Below are 19675 nucleotides of genomic sequence, written 5' to 3' on the forward strand. Positions count from 1 at the left end.
TTGTCGCCAATTAGCTACATTTATCCATGTTCTGGATTAGTGGTGTTGGAAGAGCACAGCAGTTCAGGCAGCATCCGAGGAGCAGTAAAATCAACATTTCGGGCAAAAGCCCTTCATCAGGAATAAAGGCAGAGAGCCTGAAGGGTGGAAAGATAAGCTAGAGGAGGGTGGGGGTGGGGAGAAAGTAGCATAGAGTACAATAGGTGAGTGGGGGAGGGGATGAAGGTGATAGGTCAGGGGCGGGGGGAGGGTGGAGCAGGCACTGAGGAAGCAAATGTGGCTGTGGTAGCGAGTTTGTTTCAGGACACGGTTGAAGAGCTTCAGGGCAGAGGAAATGACCTGGGAGTTGCTGTGGGAGAGGGACTCCCTGAGATTCTTATAGAAAGAGGAGGAAAACTTCTTCAAGGCAGGCATCCTTGCAAGAGGATTCGCAGTAGGGTTAAAATCATCGAGGTAAAAACATTGACTGCAGATGCTGGAAACCAGATTCTGGATTATCAGGACATGGTGGAAGAGTTTCAGGGCAGAGGAAATGAACCAGAATCTGATTTCCAGCAGCTGCAGTCATTGTTTTTACCCACATTTATCAATGGTCAACATACTACCTCCAATACCTTGGTTCTTATCTTATGACTTAACCTTTTGTGAGGTACCTTGTCAAATATATTCTGGAAGTCCAAATACAGTGCATTTACTAGTTCCTGACGATCCATTCTGGTTTAGGTCTTCCTTGAAAATCTCTAAGTTAGTTCGACATGATTTCCTTTTCATGAAGCCATACTGACTGTGCTTGATTAGATTCTGATTTTCCAAAAGTGCTGCTATTCCTTCCCTAATGATTGATCGTATTTATTGTGCAATTCTAGAACATGAAATACCTCAAAATATAGTCATAGTAAAAGTTGAGTTGTGCTCATGGTAAAAATATTAACACCAAGGCAATTAGAATAATAATCCCAAAACGTAATGATATGTTTGATACCTGTGCCAGTGTATGTTACTAATTCATGGTCTCAACTGGGACTGCAACATGTACCAAGCCAAATCACTCATTTGCATTCAATTTGACCATAAGACAAAGGAGCAGAGTTAGGCCATTCAGCCCATTGAGTCTGCTCCACCATTCAATGAGATCATGAGTGATCTGATAATCTTCAAATCTACTTTCCTGCTTTTTCCTCATGACCCTCAATTCCCTGAATGATTAAAAATCTGTCTAATGCAGCGTTGAGTTTAGATTCCCTACAGTGTGGAAACAGGCACTTCGGCCCAACAAGTCCATACCAACTCTCTGAACAGTAACCCACCCAGACCCATTTCCCTCTGACTAATGCACCTAACACTATGAGCAATTTAGCATGGCCAATTCACCTAACCTGCACATCTTTGGATTGTGGGAGGAAACCGGAGCACCCAGACACGGGGAGAATGTGCAAACTCCACACAGACAGTCACCCAAGGCTGGATTCGAACCTGGGTCCCTGCTGCTGTGAGGCTGCAGTGTTAACCACTGAGCCACCTTGCTGTTTACTTAGGATCCAGCCTTGACAGTCCACAAATTCTCTCCTGTCAGAAAAACATTTTCTCCTCATCTCTGGCTTAAGTGGGTGACCCCTTACTCTGAGAGTGTGACTGCTGGTCCTAGAATTTTCTACAAAAGGAAACAACCTCTCTGCACTTACTTTGTCAATCCCCTCCACCTCCCCATAAGTATTTTACATGTTTCAATAAGATCACTTCTTATTCTTCTAAGTGAGAATGAGTACAAATCTAACCTACTCAATCTCTCCTCCCTGCATAACTGGTATCAGCTGAATTAACCTTCTCTGAAATGCCTCCAATTCTAATTTATCTTGCCTTAGATAAGAAGCACAAAGCTGTTCCAGCTGTGGTCTCAGTAATATCTTGTATAGTTTTAGCAACAACTCCATACTTTTACATGCCATTTTCCTTTTGAAACGAAACACAAATTCCATTTGCCTTATCTAATACACACAATTTGACTGCAAGCTTTTTGTGATTCATGCACAAGGATTCGCAGGTTCCTCTGCTGTAGCTTTCTCCAGTCTTTCTCCATTTAAATAATATTCAGCACCTCTATTCTTCTTGCCACAGTGCATAACCTCACATTTTTCCCATATTATGTTCCAATTGAGTTTCTTCCCACTCTCTTAACCTGACTTGATCCCTCTACAAACTCTGTTGTCCTCATTACTTGCCTTCCCATCTAATTTTGTGAGTTCTGCAGAAGCGGTGATAAGACATTCACTTTCCTCATCCAAGTCATTAATATATATTGTAAATTATGTGGCCCCAGCCCTATGGCAATGCACTAGTTATGAGTTGCTAACCTAAAAATCTCCCCTACACCCCAGCTGTCTCTTATTGATTAGCCAATTCTCTGTCGATGCTAATATAGTACCTCAAACACCATGAGCTCTTATCTTACAAACCCAACGTGTGTTACCTTATTCAATACCTTCTGAAATTCCAAATATATTACATCCACTACTTCCACTTCATTTATCCTGCTTGTTTCCTCCTCAAATAATGCTGATTAGTTTGTTAGGCATGATTTCCCCTTTATGAAACCATGCTTACTCTGCTTGATCATATTATGCATTTCTAAATGTTCTGCAATGACATCCCATATAACAGACTCCTAACGTCTTCCATGGTCTATTGTTACCTGTTTATTGAGTCCTTCCTTTTTTTAAAAAATAATGGTATTACACTGCCAGTTTTTCAGAACTTTTCCAGAATCTAAGCATTTTTGGAGGATCATTACCAGTGTATTAACTAACTGTGTAGCTATATTATAGACTGCATCCCATCAGATTTATTAATAAAATTTAGGACCCTTAGTAGATGGTTATGCGTAGATGCCTGTACATGTCCTCTCTTTCAGTTGAAAAATGACACAGGGCAGGTAAGGACATGTAGACTGTTTATGTTGGAACTAGGAGAACAGATATCCAGAGTAAATCTGGCATTTCTTCCTGTTTGTCAAGTCTTCGCTAGTGCCAAATTCTCAAAATGCATATTGTACACTTTGTTGTCCTGAGCTGCACCTTATCGTGATATCATCTAGTGTCATCTAAAAACAAACTGAAAAAGGCATTTGTGAAAAAGATTTTGTTATTTCACACACAGACATTGAAAGAAGCCAGTGACAACGCACGCAAGGACTTCCATCGTGAAGCAGAGTTGTTGACCAACCTGCAGCATGAGCACATTGTGACATTCTATGGTGTGTGTGTGGAAGGTGACCCCCTCATTATGGTTTTTGAATACATGAAGCATGGAGATCTCAACAAATTTCTCAGGTTGGTTTAGAAAACTGCAAGTTTCTACATTGTTACTACGCTACTAATGTTTTACTGCTGAAAAACTACCTCAAAGCAGGACAGAGAAAAATACTGAAATCCAAAACAAAAATGGCAATTCTCAGTAGATCAGTCATCATCTCTGGAAGAGACACTGGGTTAAATGGGTAGAATTTTAAAATCTCAAAATGGGAGGGCTCTGAGCAGACAACAAATTAAAAGATTTGATTAATAGATTAAAAGGGAAAGCAGCCAATTTAATGAAAATCCAGCAGGAACCTGTCAACTTTCACCCTTAACCTGAACTTGATTGCAGTTCATGATAAACCCTATTAGAAAAAAGATGAATCAGCTACTTACATTCTGTTTCTCCAATCTTGAATTCTGACAATGTTGTTCACTGATTTTCTCAGCTTCCTGAACATGCTACAGAAAACAAATAAAAGGGCAGTGGGCAAAAAGACCTGAGAAACTGAGGTACAGAAGTTTAAAAACTGTTTTAAAGACTTAAAAAAACCTCATTACTCAGAACTTTTGAGTATAGGAGTTGGGACATTATGTTGAGGTTGTTCATGAAGTAGATGAGGCCTCGTCTGGAGTACTGTGTCCAGTTCTGGTTGCTCTGTTATAGGAAGGACATTTAGCTGGAGAGGGTTCACAAGAGATCTACCTGGATGTTACTGGGAATGGAGGGATTGAGTTACAAAAAGAGGTTGGATTGGCTGGGACCTTTTTAACTAGAGAGTAGGAAGTTGAGAGGTGATCTTATAAAGGTTTATAAAATAATGAGGGGTATAGATAAGGTGAATAACAAGTGTCTTTTCATTAGGGTGGAGAATGTCAAGGCTAGGGGTTTTATTTTTAAACTGGGAGAAAGTGAGCACTGCAGATGCTGGAGATCAGAGTCAAAGAGTGTGGTACTGGAAAAGCACAGCTGATCAGGTAGCATCTGAGGAGCAGGAGAATCAACATTTCAAGCATACGCTCTTCATCAGGAATGAGGGGGTGGCCCAAAGGGGCTGAGAGAAAAATGGGAAGGGGTGGGGTTGGAGGGAAGGTAACTAAGAATGCAATAGGTAGATGTAGTTGAGGATGAAGGTGATAGGTCAGAGAGGAGGGTGGAGTGGATTGGTGGGAAGGAAGATGGACAGGTAGGGCAGGTCAAGAGGGAGGTGCCAAATTGGAAGGTTGGATCTGGGATAAGATGGGAAACTGGTGAAATCCACATTGATCTCGTGTGGTTGGAGGGTCACAAGGTGGAAGATGAGGCGTTCTTCCTCCAGGCATCGGGTGGTAAGGGTTTGGCAGTGGAGGATGCCCAGGACCTGCATGTCCTTGATGGCGTGGGAGGGGGAGTTAAAGCGTTCAGCCATGGGACAGTGGGATTGTTTTGTGCGTGTGTCCCAGAGATGTTCCATGTGAGACCCCCATCTCTTGGGAGAGAATACTCCTAACGGAATGTTGACAGGTAGGGTAGAGGTTTTCTGGACTGAGCACCAATATCTCCAGAGACTCAGACTCTTATTAGAAGGTCCCTGATATTTGTCACCTTCTGGAAGAAGCTCTCCTGCCAAGTGGACCAGGTGGACATGTCTATTACAGCCACACAGTATTTAAGGTGATGATATTTGCAGAATCCCACAAGCTGCTGCTTCAAGCATCTCACCAGAGCTATGTATTTGCTTCAACATTTATGTACATATTTCACCTTATGTGGGCAGGTAAAATGAGTTGGCACTCAGAACTCTGACTGGCTTCCCAGAAGTCTAAGGGATCGATCACTGCAGACTTGACTATCAATTTGGTCCCAGATCACCCTGGAGTCATCTTCAACTAAAAGGGCTTCCACTGATCAATGCTTAGCTCATTTGCAACCTGTCATCCAGTATGTCTGTGTGCAAGATCCCAGAAAATTGTCGTGATGCATTCAAACTGTGCCAGCCATGTCTTCCAGAACATGGAGACTCTCTGGACATATGGCTGATGGAAACTAAGAATCCCAAAAAACAAACACTCAAGAAATGTACAAATAAAGTTATGTGAACGCCAGAGCTGTCATCAAGCAAGCAATTGCGTTGCTGTATTATGATTGAGTTGTGTGTACAGATTTAGGAGAACTCTTCATAAAACTGGAGTTGGTGATAGCCATTTGAATATGCTCTAGCTTTGAATACAATCATGACTGATCTTCTGACTCAACTCCAGCTTCTCATATTCGTAAATTCTCTTTGTACCACAAAATCCTATCGATCTCTGTCAGTATCTATTGGTCATGGTTTCTAGAATGATGGGGTCTGCTGTGCCTTGCACAATATTGAGCAGCAATGCAGACTGGAACTCTAGATGTGGAAGATGATGATCATTCTGTTTCTTTAGAAGAGGAAGAATAACAGGAAGATTAACAAAGGAACATAATGTGGTGAGGGTACCAATAGCTGCCTTCCAAAACTTCAGGGATGTTGGAACAATCTGATTCAGGAGTACTGTGCTTAAACTAAGTGAATGTAGTCACTTGACACATAATTCTGAACCCTTTGTGCCCCCTAGTCATCAATACAAAGCAATCCGACAATCTGTAATCCATCTCTCTCACAGTCAATGATTACTTGCTACTAATCAGTGTCAAACCATTCTTCACAAGGCAGAAGACTACACATCAGGCTGCAGGCTTATACCTACAAAACAGAAATGTGACAATGCAAAAACTGCGTTGAAAAGTCAGGTAAATAACCTATCTTAGAGTTCTAAGATCTTCTAACTTACAGTTTCCACTTCAGCTATGGGATACAGATTGTGTGGAATCAGCAGAGCACAATGCAAGCTGCTTACTCTCTCTTTCTGATTGATCAATTACTCATAGCTGACATCCTCTGTTTGGAAGGTTGAAAAAGTCCCTTCATAGGCTGCATCACCTACACACAGAAGGGGATTGGCATGAGCACAGAGGTGGAACAAAGTCCCCTATTCCATGCTCCAGTTGTCCATCTTCCCATTTAGAGCCCACATGCACACTTCCCTGGTATCCAAGCATTGGAGAGCAATTTGATGGACTTAATTGAGGACTGAATGGGATGATGAAAACCTTTTCACCATCTTTACTTCATCCTGAGTGTGCTAGGGGCTATTAATGAGGGACAGATGCACTCTGTGGATTGTTGCATTTGATTCTCTGTGTAGGTCATCACTCTAGAGGCATCCAACAACAAAGCAGTAAATCATTTTTTTTTCCTCTTCTTGCAGGTTGGGGGCTTATAAAAGAATACAGGGGTGATCTTTCAGAGGCCACCCCCTTTCCCACCATTCATGCCTCCAATTGCCTCCCGATTAGTGCAAATTGGGGGCCCACTTCCTAAACTCAGCAGGCGGGTCCCCCGATATCTAAGTCAGGAAACTGGCTACCTTTCTCACCTACCAGCGAGACACGTATTTGTAGAGGGATGTGGTTGAAGCCTGTAGATGGTCATCTATCGAACACTTAAGAGGTGTAGTTGACTGGCATGTGTTGAAACTTGCCCATGGATCTTCTTTCCTAGCATTTAATTGCAGTGGTGGTGAGAAGGGTGAGAGTTTCTCCCAGTGCTAGCTCACCCAACTATTTCCCCTTCTTGCCAACCCAAGAAAGGGGAAATTGAAAACCCAAATCTTAATAACTACAAAACATTCTTCCAGTTAGATCAGGAAGTGTTTTATTTCTTTACCATGTGAAACCAAGCAGGCCCTGTCATTTCTTAATTGAAATTGCTGTCACTGTCTCTATCATGAACAGTAGCTCAAACATTATGGTAAGCTGGCATGCCCATACTACGAATACCCGAAATACAGAGATATATAACTCTGATCTCATTGATATTATTACTAGACAAGTCAGATGCCAGAATGAGAGTTGGCTTGGTAGATCATATTTATTTTACTAATGTAGTGGTCATTCATTGAAATGCCATCACTCAAGGCAACAGATCTTATTTACCAATAGATCATCATTGCACAAATGATGAAAACAAAATTTTTAAAAAACCATCTAGATATAGAATATTTAGAATAAAAGTAAAACTACATCAAAACAAAGTCTCAGAATCACGGAATTGTTATGGTACAAAAAAAGCCATTGGCCTCATTGTTCTTGCACCAGTTCTATTATCAAGTGTCAATCTCTTGCCTTTTGTCCATATCCCTGTACGCCATTTTCTATTGAAATCAATTAACACTCCAGAAGCCCATTATGTCTTAAATATACTAGTTTAGCTCATAGCTCTAGAAGGGCTGTTTGATTAAGTAAACATTCAAACTCTGATATTATATACAGACATATTGTCAGGGAAGCACTGCCACTTTTCTTAGTTTCACAACAATGGGCGGTGGCTTATCATTTTTAACACAGATCTGAAAAGAGGAGGAGTTTGAAAGAAGGAAAGCCAAGGCTTATGGAGATGGAAAAGTTCACCACATCTTTTCGCAATCAACAGCTACTTAGTTGCCTTTTAGTGGGTTTCCTTTTGGAAGGATGGGTCGAGAGTGTGGTGCTGGAAAAACGCAGCAGGTCAGGCTTTTCCAGCACCACACTCTGACTCTGACCTCTAGCACCTGCAGTCCTCACTTTCTCCTATTGGAAGGATGAGCCAGGGTGAAGGTGAATTGACCAGGAACTGCATATCATTCAGGCTGGTTGTTCCAGAACTGACCACTTAAGGCTCTCAATTGGCAGTGGGGTGCGAAGGTGGAGACTTGGGCCTTCTTACCCACAACTTAATTCTTTCAAAGGTGACCATTCCAGTTAACTTAGTTCCCCTCCCGCTTTCAGGCTTGCTGTCCCCGGCCCAGAAGATTCCACCTTTTGATGTTTTTGAAAATTCTATTAAAAATAAATTAGCAATCACTGATGTATCTGGAGTTGAGCAAACTGTGCTTATTGCAATCTAATTTCTGCAAGGAGTCTATTGAGCCATAATTTCTCTATGTAAGTGACCCAAAACCTGTTTTAGGGGACTGTCTCAGGCATTGGTAAAGGGATCCACAATATATCAGGTTGGACACCCTGAAGGTACCTTCTGATGCAGGTCACTAAAACCCAGCTTGGATTGCACTTATTTTACGCCTGTTAAATGAGAGCACAGGAAGATCCAGTTTCTAACCTACAGAAAAATACAACTAGCTCTGAATGGTATATTAAGCAAATTAATTTTCAATGGTATCATTTTCCCTTTGATCTGCATCTGGGGATTTCCAAAAATGATCCCTTCTATTCATAAAACAAGACAACCACATGCTCTTCTAATTACTGAAATTTATTGCAGCCCACACGGCGTCTTTAAAGGAACATTCTCACTTGATCCAACCAAATAATTACAACATAGCAAAATGTTTTCCAGAGACTTGGTACAAAATTCACAATCAAAGAAGAAAATTCAGATGCTAAAGACTTTTGATCTACATGGTGTTTAAAATTGATTGTTTCTGAATATAAGCATAGGGACCATGATGGACAATTTACCTGCTCTGTTTGTGATGTAAGTAGCACTTGGTACTGAGCATACTGTCCGCTTGCATCAGGTAATGCCACCCCGCACTACCAAATGTCAATCTGCAGCTCTTGACAATGAAGTGCTCTGTGGCTGGTCCAGGTTCCTGATATAAGTCTACAGTTGAAAGATAGACAACAGTCCAACATGGGAGATATTTCAGAAATGCCGAGTGAACATTGATCAAGAATGCGCAGGGGATTAAAAATGTACTATAGCCATTGAGAACCAGGAGATCTCTGTATAAGACTCTGGTGCGGCCGCATCTGGAGTATTGTGTGCAGTTTTGGTCGCCATAGTATAGGACGGATGTGGAGGCACTGGAACAGGTGCAGAGGAGGTTTACCAGGATGTTGCCTGGTATGGTAGGAAGATCGTATGAGGAAAGGCTGAGGCACTTGGACTGTTTTCTTTGGAGAAAAGAAGGTTTAGGGGTGACTTGACAGAGGTGTACAAGATGATTATGGGTTTAGATAGGGTTGACAATGAGAACCTTTTCCACGTATGGAGTCAGCTATTACGAGGGGGCATGGCTTTAAATTAAGGGGAGGTAGGTATAGGACAGATGTTAGGGGTAGATTCTTTACTCAGCGAGTTGTGAGTTCATGGAATGCCCTGCCAGTAGCAGTGGTGGACTCTCCCTCTTTATGGGCATTTAAATGGGCATTGGATAGACATATGGAGGATAGTGGGCTAGTGTAGGTTGGGTGGGCTTGGATCGGCGCAACATCGAGGGCCAAAGGGCCTGTACTGTGCTGTATTTTTCTATGTTCTATGTTCTATCTTCCAGACAAGCTCTCAGGAGGCAGTGGGACCAGAATAGGCAGAAATCAGTGCTCAGGATTAAACCCAAGAATCTAGATACAGTGTTGCTAACAGTGCATTGTTTGCACCAAAGTGGTCAAGATTGGTGCATTCATCTTTAAATGTTGTAACCCATCAAATGTGTTGCAACCCTCAACAACTGTTCAATTCACTTCCAACTCAATCATCTACCACTTATTACCACTCAGTTCTCAATAACCCAATCCAATACAGTCCAAACTAACTTTTTAATTTTTGCCTTTGTGTATCCTTCAAAGACAAAAATACAAAATGTGTCTGCAGCATAATATGTACATGGATGGCTTACCATTGAGGAGGAGTCATCACTCCTTTGTATTCTTTGTCATCACAAGAGATCACAGCCAAATTTGTTTGAGGTGGACTGCAGCAGTTCAAGAAGGTAACTCAATACCACCTTCTGAAGGCCAACAATGCTGACCAGCCAACATTACCCACATCCCACAAAATAAATTTATTAAAGGTTTCTTTGACACTTAGATGTGACAATCTGCTGGTTTCTCTCTTCAGACTCTCATTTATGCCTGCAGCCATTTTGGATCTTAAAAATCACAAACATTGGAATTACAAAAATCCATCCTCATATCTGAGTGCTGCAGATGAACCTTTTCAAGCAAGCTGAATTTTCTACCTTGCAAGCTCAGATTGATGCTGTCATAGCTGCAGTTACAAATATTTCACAAGGATTTGCTGGACTGTTGTAATATCCAGCACCTGCTATCCACCAGATTGCAAGGATTGTTGAGATACTGCCATATGGGGATGGTAGTGGTCCCATGGAGCATAAGCTGCTCTCCTCTTTCAGCATGACAGTATATGCCCTTCCTGCTTTTGCCTGTCAGCCAACCAGCCCAGACTGCTGTTAGTTGGAAATGTAGGAGGTCAATATTCAAATTAATCTGTAATCTTCCCTATTGGAAGTCACAGCTGTGCTGAACACTAGGCCAGACAAAGCCTCGAGGAAAACAGTAACAAGGGAATAACACAAGTGTCAAAAACAAAGTATTGGAAAAACTCAGCACATCTGGCAGCATCTGTAGAGAGTAAAAGAGAGTTAAAAGCTTTCAAGTCCAGTGACCCTTTGTCAGAATCGAAAATAGCTGAGAAATGGTGGTTGGTTTTTATGCTGTTGATAGAGAGACGGACAGAGGGAAAGACAGACGGGAGTTGGGGGGGTGGAGGCGACAGTGCGAGAGAGAGAGAGAGAGAGACAGGGAGAGAGAAAAGAAAACATGCTAAGAGTAAGTGTAAATGGTTAAAAATGGATTGGCTTTGCTGGGAGGAACCCAGACAAAACAGGACCGTGGCATGTGGTGTGTGTTAACTATACAAGGATGTTGGCATTAATTCTCATTTCTGTGAAATACAAGATAATTTGGTCTATAAATTTGGTTTGAACTATTTATTTTCTGTTAGACTCAGGGAGTCATAGAGAGGTACAGCATGGAAACAGACCCTTCAGTCCAAATTGTCCTTGCTGACTAGATATCCCAACCCAATCTAGTCCACTTGCCAGCACCTGGCCCACATCCCTCCAAACTCTACCTATTCATATACCCATCCAAATGCCTTTTAAATGTTGCAATTGGATCAGCCTCCACCACTTTCTCTGGCAGCCCATTCCACACATGCGCCACCCTCTGCCTGAAAATGTTGCCCCTTAGGTCTCTTTTATATTTTGCCTCTCTCATCCTAAACCTATACCATCTAGTTCTGGACTCACCCACCCCAGGGAAAATACTTAATCTATTTATCCTATCCCTGCCCCTCATGATTTTATGCCTCCATGGAAAACAGCTCCAGCCTATTCAACCTCTCCCTGTTAACTTATTTCTTTGTATTGTGATTGAAAGGACTAAAGCAACAATGGCCAAGTAACAAATAGAAGGTCAGATTGGTGAATGTGGAATTGAGATTGCAGTTGGATGAGTCAGTCAGAAAGGGCTTGCCGAAATTTCCAATGGACTTTCTTTTTCACTCCTCCTCCTCAGTTCCTTCCCATTGATCTGATATGCAAGTTTTATCCCCTACTGTTGGTGAGATTGTGCAGCATGTAGACTACCACAAATCATTAGAACCTACTCTGCCAATCACTGCGGGCTCCTCCTAACTGGTCCAGGCAATGCAAATATTATTTCACCATGACAATACTTTGCGATGTCACATTTCATGTAATACATGCTGAGCATATTTACATAGGTTAAGTCTCAGAGTCAGTATCAGAATGGTCAACAGATGCCTCTGACCATCCAGTACCCATAACTTGATTTGTTATAATGCAGTATTGGGAAGCTGAAACAAAGCTTCCACAGCCTGGGCCGCTCTAGCGGAGCCCTCAAGCTGTCAGCAGAGCATGTGTCTTGGTTTGTGATACTGCATGGTCTCAATATCATGAAAGAAATGGCACAGTGGACTGTTGCAGAATGATGTCATAATGACTGCAACCAGGTTACAAGGTATTGATGTGCATATTATATTGTGCATGGTCACAAACAACCCACATTTTACACTTTAATTGTAGCATAGAGCAGAGTTAAAACCCAGTGGCCACAAAGCAAATATATGACATTCAGTGGCACCCATTACCAGGAGGAAAACTATAACTCTCAAAGCCACATACTAGCTCCAACTGCTGCTCTCCGGCAAGGGAAAACATATAGCTAGCTTTGTTTGAATATTCAACAACATTAAATGACAAACTGCAAGATACCTCCAGCCAAAAACGAGCCAGGTACATAAAAGTACATTGCCACAGCCACCTTCACAAATACTGGAAATATGGACCTTACCAGTTCTGAGGCTGCAATTATATCTTGCAGAAGAGGGTGGATGAGGTTGTCTATACTGAAGTGCAAATGTTACACATATTGCTCATTAATAGGTTCACACAGGAGAATCTGCTCTTGGCCGGTGTGGAACAGTAAGCTTAAAGCTGCCTCTCAATTTGATAACTCAATGTTATAAATATCAAAAGTCAGTTTGATGTAGTACTGAAGGAAGACTTCTTTGTTTAAGATGATATCGTTACATCTCCACAAGCATCCTCTCTCTCCTCCATCGATGCATAGTAGCAGCAGTGTATACTATCTACAAGCTGCATTGCAGAAATTCACTAAAGATCCTCAGACAGCATCTTGCAAACCCATGACCATTTCCATCTAGAAGGACATGGGCAGCAGATTTGTGCGAACATCACCAACTTCAAGCTCCCCTCCAAACCACTCATCATCCTGACTTGGAAATACATCACCATTCCTTCAATGTCACTGGACCAAAATCTTAGAAATCCCTCCCTAATATCATGGGTCAACCCAGCAGGTGGACTGCAGCAGTTCAAGAAGGCAGCTCACCAACATCTTCTCAAGGGTAGCTAGGGATGGGCAATAAATGCTGGTCAGCCAGTGACACCCACATCCTATAAATGAATAAATTATATTTAAAAAACTCAAAGTTAGAGATGATGCAAAGGATTTTGTTTCACTATTCAAAAATAAACAGGAAATTCTCCCATGCCCTGTTCCTTGATCAACACTATAAGGATAGATTAATTGTTTTTTCACTATGTTGCTGTGCACAAGCCAATGATTCAGTTTGCTGATAAAGCCAAAGTCAGTACATCTTAAAAAAGTAACATGTTGACTGTGGAATATCCAAAAGGTGTGAAAGCAGTTGTATAATTTCCTATTTCTTATGAGGAGGGATGAATGAGTTCCCCTCTTTTAAATCTTTTCAGTTGGCTGCAATAATTTTTTTAAAAAACACAGTTTTACCACAGTGCTGGTCAAAATTATGAAATCCATTGCAAGGTTTTCTTCAGCAAAGAACCATAGGACTCGTCTTTCATCAGAGAGATGGAGAGTTTAACCAGAGAGTCCCATGCCTCAGGTAAGGGACAAGGTTGAGAAAGTGGAACTTCATGGTAACCTCAGCCAGGGAGTTGAACCTTTGCTGTTGGTATCACTTTGCATTGCAAATCTAGCCAACCAACCCCCTGCAGGTTCAGTGGTGTGAGGGGTTAGAGAGGGTGAGAGGTAGAGACGGAAAACATTACAGCAAATTGAGAGAGTGGTAGAGCAAGAATCTCAGTCGAAGTGGGTGTAGTAGCAGAGATAAAACTGAGACTGCACTGACCTGGGTGGCAATGTATGGTGTATTGACCTCTTCAGGCATTCTAGAGGAAGAGGACACACTCCTCTAAACCACTTCATGCAGAAGAGCCTCGAGATACCTATTCAGAAAAGTGGCATTAAGCTTCTCCTCTCTGACATGTCCAAGGCAAATATCACAAAGCATGCAGGACAGCTCCAGACTAACAAGGTGCGCAATAGCACTTTAAAGCCAGTGCAACTGGCAGGGATGCTGCTCTAGCACCCAGACACCTGGCAGTAGCAAGTTTTTCCAGACACAATGGTAGAACTGGGCTATCATTGGATGAGAGGGATGTCATAGGAGTGGGCTAGGTGGTTAGTTAGCGAAGTGAATTTAGGATGATATCACAAGAAAACTCATTTTGCCCAATGGAGAAAAAACATCTGTTTATCTTAGTGTAATTACTACTTAGCCAAACAAGCCAGGGAGACAGTGAGTAAACTTCCAGTTATGCTGTTAGAAAATCCATTTTTTCACTCTCTACCCAAAAGCTGTTGTCTGAAATATAGTTCTTTGTGTATTCCCATGCCTGGCTTTGTCTTTTTTCCTCCAAGCTGAATAAAATGCAGGTGACTCTTATCCCAATGTGTAATTTCCAGCAATAGGTCAATTCAACAGGATATATAATTCTGAAAGACTGGTTTCAGTTATTTTCATTGCATAATAGTTTCAATGAACTGGCTTAATTTTGTGGTCAGGTGATCACTGCAGTTCTCTTAGCCAGTGTTTTTTCCATGATTTTACCTTTATAAAACCATTTTAGTACAGTAAACAGGCCCAGGAACTTAAATCAAATGAGGATCAAAAATTGATAGTCTATTTTTACAGCTATTGTATCACTGGTCAGAATCTTCTATTTTGCAGACCAAGTGTACACATAGGTCTAAAAGCAGGAGGTACTTCTCCTTGGGGATGGATTGGAATTTCTCATGTGCTTATATTTTTAAAAGCAAAATTGAGCAGTTTAGCAGGCAGACAAGACGTTCTCACCTGTCAGGATGTTTGGCCTTAATTTACAGGTACCTTTAAAGGCACCGAGATGACATTTTACTCTCAAAGTCAATATAATTGCTTAGCCTCTGCAGGCTGCCCCACCTAACCCTGAAGATGTCTGATACCAGACAGGAAGCCACTCCACAATTCAGCAATACCTCACCAGATGTTCTCTGGTGTGTCATCAGGGACAATAGGTACGTAGTTTCCCAAGGGATGGTAACAGTACGTTAAACTGACTGGGAAAGCCAGCCAGGACCAAAGAAACAACCAAGATCATTGCCTAGGGATGACAAAAGGGAACCTGACTCCAGTAATGCAAAAGGAAGAATGATCTCCTGTGCTTTGTCAGCATATGCACCACTGTCTACTTAATGCTTCATGCTCATATGAGTCAGAATTAGCATTGTGAGGTTGCCACTGCACATGATTACAAACAGGAAATTGGTGGAAGGCATCTCCATGAGATATCTCGCACGGTGAATGATAAATATAATTAACTGCCACACAATAGTGCACTACAGTCTGGTTCTCCCACATGTGACAAAGTTCACAGTGAAAACACAAACAGATTTCAAACAAACACTCAGATGAGCCAGCGTCAGGTCTCTGACTCCTCATTATAACAGGGAGAACATTTAGAAATCTGAGCAGTTTTCAGCAAAGGATTGGATGGAATAAGACAGAAAATCACAAAAGTTGTCTTCCCTCTCAGAAAGATCTCAGTGTCACATATTATATAAAGCATCAGATTTTTATCAGTTTCTCTAACTTTAATGATGAAACAAAAGTACCATTCATCCAGCAGCTTTAATGGCTCAGACACCTCAGTCCTGCCTGCCCTAGGTAACATTCCTGCTAGGAGCCATTATGGCTCAATGTTGAGAAGGATGGTTTCCCCAGACAATTTGCATTCCTTAGATGGCAATCCTAAAACCACAGAAGGCCTTCCAAACCCATTCTAAAGGACCATAAAGCTCATTAAGTAGCATGACAGAGCATGTCACAAGCAATTTAACACATGCACACCACAAAGATTATAAAGGTGGGATTATTTATGCTATTGGTAAAGAATCTTTAATAGACATTAATGAGAAAGCTAAACTTAGAGGAATGAATTATTCACAATGGATCTTTGCCCAAGTTGCAGATCTATCAATATGCTGTAGATCTTAACTCCTGATCTTTAAACCAATTGGTGATGAGTTCATGATCGCCCATTGGGTCGGGGGGTGAACTATGAGGAGGATGCAGAGATGCTTCAGTGTGACTTGAGTGGGTAGGCAAATGCATGGTAGATGAAGTGAATAAATATAAGGTTATCCACTATGGCAACAAAAACAGGAAGGTGGATTACCCAAATCTGATAGATTGGGATGGTGAAAATGCAATGAAACCTGGATGTCCTTGTACACCAGTCACCGACAGCAAACATGCAGATGCAGCAGGTGATGAAAGCATATTGGCTTTCAAAATGAGAGGATTTGATTTTCTTTTCAAATCACCAGTGGGATGTGGGCATTGCTGACTGGCCAGTGTTTATAGGAGGAGAAAGTGAGGTCTGCAGATGCTGGAGATCAGAGCTGAAAATGTGTTGCTGGAAAAACACAGCAGGTCAGGCAGCATCCAAGGAACAGGAAATTCGATGTTTCGGGCATAAGCCCTTCTTCAGGAAAGAAGGGCTTATGCCCGAAATGTCGAATCTCGTGTTCCTTGGATGCTGCCTGACCTGCTGCGTTTTTCCAGCAACACATTTTCAGCTCTGGCCAGTGTTTATTACCCATATCTAGCTGCCCTTCAAAAGGTGATGATCTGCCTTCGTGAGCAGCTGCGAGTCATCTCACAATGCCCTTACGGATGGAATTCCAGGATTTTGACTCAGAAACAGTAAAGAAATAGTAATATATTTCCACATCAGGATGCGGAGTGGGTTGGAGGGAACTTGCATGTGGTGGCGTTCCCATATATCTGCCCTTGTTTTTCTAAATGGTAGTGGTCAAGGTTTGGAAGGTGCTGTCTAAGGATCTTTGGTGAATTTCTGCATTGCATCTTATAGATAGTACACACTGTTGCTACTGAATGTTGGTGGTGAAGGGAGTGAATACTTGTGGATGTGGTGTCAAACAAGTTAACTGCTTTGTCCTGGATAGTGTCAAGCTTCTTGAGTGCTGTTAGAGCTGCACCCGTCCAGGCAAGCGGGTAATATTCCATTCCACTCCTGACTTGTGCCTTGTAGATGATGGACAGACTTTGGGGGATCAAGAAGTGAATTACTCGCCTCAGTATCCCTAGTCTCTGACCTGCTCTTGTAGCCATGTTTATGTGATGAGTCCAGTTGAGTTTCTGATTAGTGGTAACACCAAGGACATTGGGGGATTCAGTGATGGTAACACCATTGAATGTTAAGGGTCAGTGATTAGATTGTCTCTTATTGAAGATGGTTATTACCCAGCATCTATACGGCATGATTGTTTCTTGCCACTTGTCAGTCCAAGCCTGGATATTGTTGCATTTGAAGATGGACTGCTTGAATATCTGAGAAGTTGTGAATGGTGCTGAATATCCTACAATCATCGGCAAACATCCTCACTTCTGACCTTATGGAAGGAAGGTCATTGATGAAGCAACTGAAGATGGTTAGGTTTAGGACACTATTCTAAGGGACCCATGCTAAGATGTACAGAAGCAGGGGTGTCTTGCCGTACAGAGCCTTGGTGAGACCACACCTAGAGTATTGTGTTCAGTTTAGGTCTCCTTATCTGAGGAAGGATGCTCTGGCTATGGAGGGAGTGCAACAAAGATTTATCAAACTGATTCCTGAGATGGAAACATTGAAACATGAAGAGAGATTGGATCAGTTAGGACTGGAGTTTAGAAGAATCAATTGGAGATGGGGTAGGGGTGGGGGAGTAAATTTCAAACCAATAAAATTCTAAAACTGGACTAAAGAGGATAAATGTAGCAAGGGTATTGTTGATGGCCTGGGAGTCAAGAACCAGGGGTCAGAGTCTAAGGGTATGGGTAAGCCATTTAGGATTGTGATAAGCTGGAGAATGCAAGAGAGCTGGAATTCTCTGCCACAGAAAGTGGTTGAGATCAAAATATTGAACGGTTTGAGGAAGGAGTTAGGTATATTTCTTAGTGCTAAAAGATATGGTGAGAAAGCAGGATGATCAGCCATATCATAACAAATGGTGCAGCAGGTTTGAAAGGCTGAATGGCCTACCCAGCTCCTATTTTTATGTTTGTAAGCCTCACTTGGAGAACCTCCTATTGCTAACTTCCCCTGATCACATGACACCATTTTTACCTTGTGTCCCAGGAGATCTTTCTCTCTTCATGGCTTTGAACTTAGGATTTTGCCCAGATTGCTCACCTAAGCTCAGCTCTTCAATGCTAATTTACCAAACTGGAGCTTCAGCTCCTGGCTCCTGTCTTGTTGTCTCTCTCCTCACCAAGAAGCTTAAGTATGCCACCAATCTGTCTGGTTAAGTATTCAGCAGTTGCATGCTTGCTCTAATTCCCCTTCCTGGTTCTCCAGTTATCAGAAGCTTCCAACTGACAGGTTCTGTCCATTGCCTCTCACTTCATCCTCTGCAGTTCCACCCCAAAAACGTAACCCCCTTCAGGAAGGGACCCCGAGGAACTGATGTGCTCTCCTCCACTATTGCCATCTGCTGTCAGAGGCCCTGCTAAAACAAAAATGCACACCACATCAGGTACAGACTTCAAATGCCTGGATATGTGAACACATTTTTTCTGCTTTGTAGTAACAAAATTGTGACCATCAATATAACTCCAGTGGACTGAGTGTAAATGAATATTCATAACATGCTAATGAGTGCAAGAGACTTTGCCAGGGCCAAGGTTGGGAAACCGGACTCACCAAATTGCCAAATTTTAACATGGTGCTAGCAAACTGAATTGGGCTTCTTGCCCAATTTATTTCTCCCTACTACCTGGCTAAACTCTTCAGACAGGCCTGGAGGATTCTGCCCAATACACTTATTTGTTTAATGGCTTATAACACATTCCCAACTCGCCACCATGACTGAAAAATTCAGCAAGAGGATAACTTTCACAAATAAATCCTTTTTGTCCTAAATGTCTGTTGTATCACTAATCATAGGAAAGTGCAGCATGTCAGAAGGTTGCTGCTTTTTAACAGATGCTGCCCATAAGTATTAAAGCAGATGTTCTTGACACTGGGAATATGTGAGCCAACAGTTGCAATGTTTTCATTCCTGATTGAGCCTTTTGTTCTTACTGTTTTTTGGTCTGGTTTCTGTCCACAACCTTGAATCAGACATGGCCAAAGGTGCTGAATATCAAAGGAGAGCTGAAAAGTAGCCTTTTCACCATTAGAATAATTTAGCCGTATCAGGAACAACCTGAGCAAAACTGTGATCATTGGTAGTGTAGAGATGGTCTTGATGCATGAGGTTAACAGGGAAAATTGGCCAATAACTGTGGTAAAACTTTATATATAGCCAGCTTCCTTTGCATCAGAAAAGCCAATAATGGTAACTGTAGAACCACTTTGCTAGAGTTCCTCAGGTCAACATCCAGTGCCCATGAGAAAGAAACATTCTATCTCAAAACATAGCCAGGGACATCGAAGAGGTAAGAGACAGCATAAAATTAAAAGAAAGGGCTTATAAAAATGCAAATCCCACGAATGAGACAAATCCAAAGATTAACAAAATGCCACATCGTGACTTACAAAAGCAGTTAAAAAGGATTATGAAAGGAAACTTAATAGGGACATAAAATGCAATGAGAGATGTTGTAGTTAAGAGTACTATTGGCTCACTGAAGACCGAGAGTGGGAATATTGTCAGCCTCCAA

General features: G+C 41.9%; 1 protein-coding gene across 1 annotated transcript in view; it reads left to right on the forward strand.

Moving 5' to 3' along the window:
* Positions 1-19675, forward strand: part of ntrk2a (neurotrophic tyrosine kinase, receptor, type 2a) — a 254756-nt gene that overhangs the window by 171568 nt on the left and 63513 nt on the right. The window contains exon 14 of the mRNA XM_060845213.1: positions 3154-3326. Within this exon, the coding sequence (XP_060701196.1) occupies positions 3154-3326 (173 nt within the window). The remainder of the gene's footprint in view (positions 1-3153; positions 3327-19675) is intronic.

This window comes from Hemiscyllium ocellatum, chromosome 2, assembly GCF_020745735.1.
Source record: "Hemiscyllium ocellatum isolate sHemOce1 chromosome 2, sHemOce1.pat.X.cur, whole genome shotgun sequence".
Lineage (NCBI taxonomy): Eukaryota > Metazoa > Chordata > Chondrichthyes > Orectolobiformes > Hemiscylliidae > Hemiscyllium > Hemiscyllium ocellatum.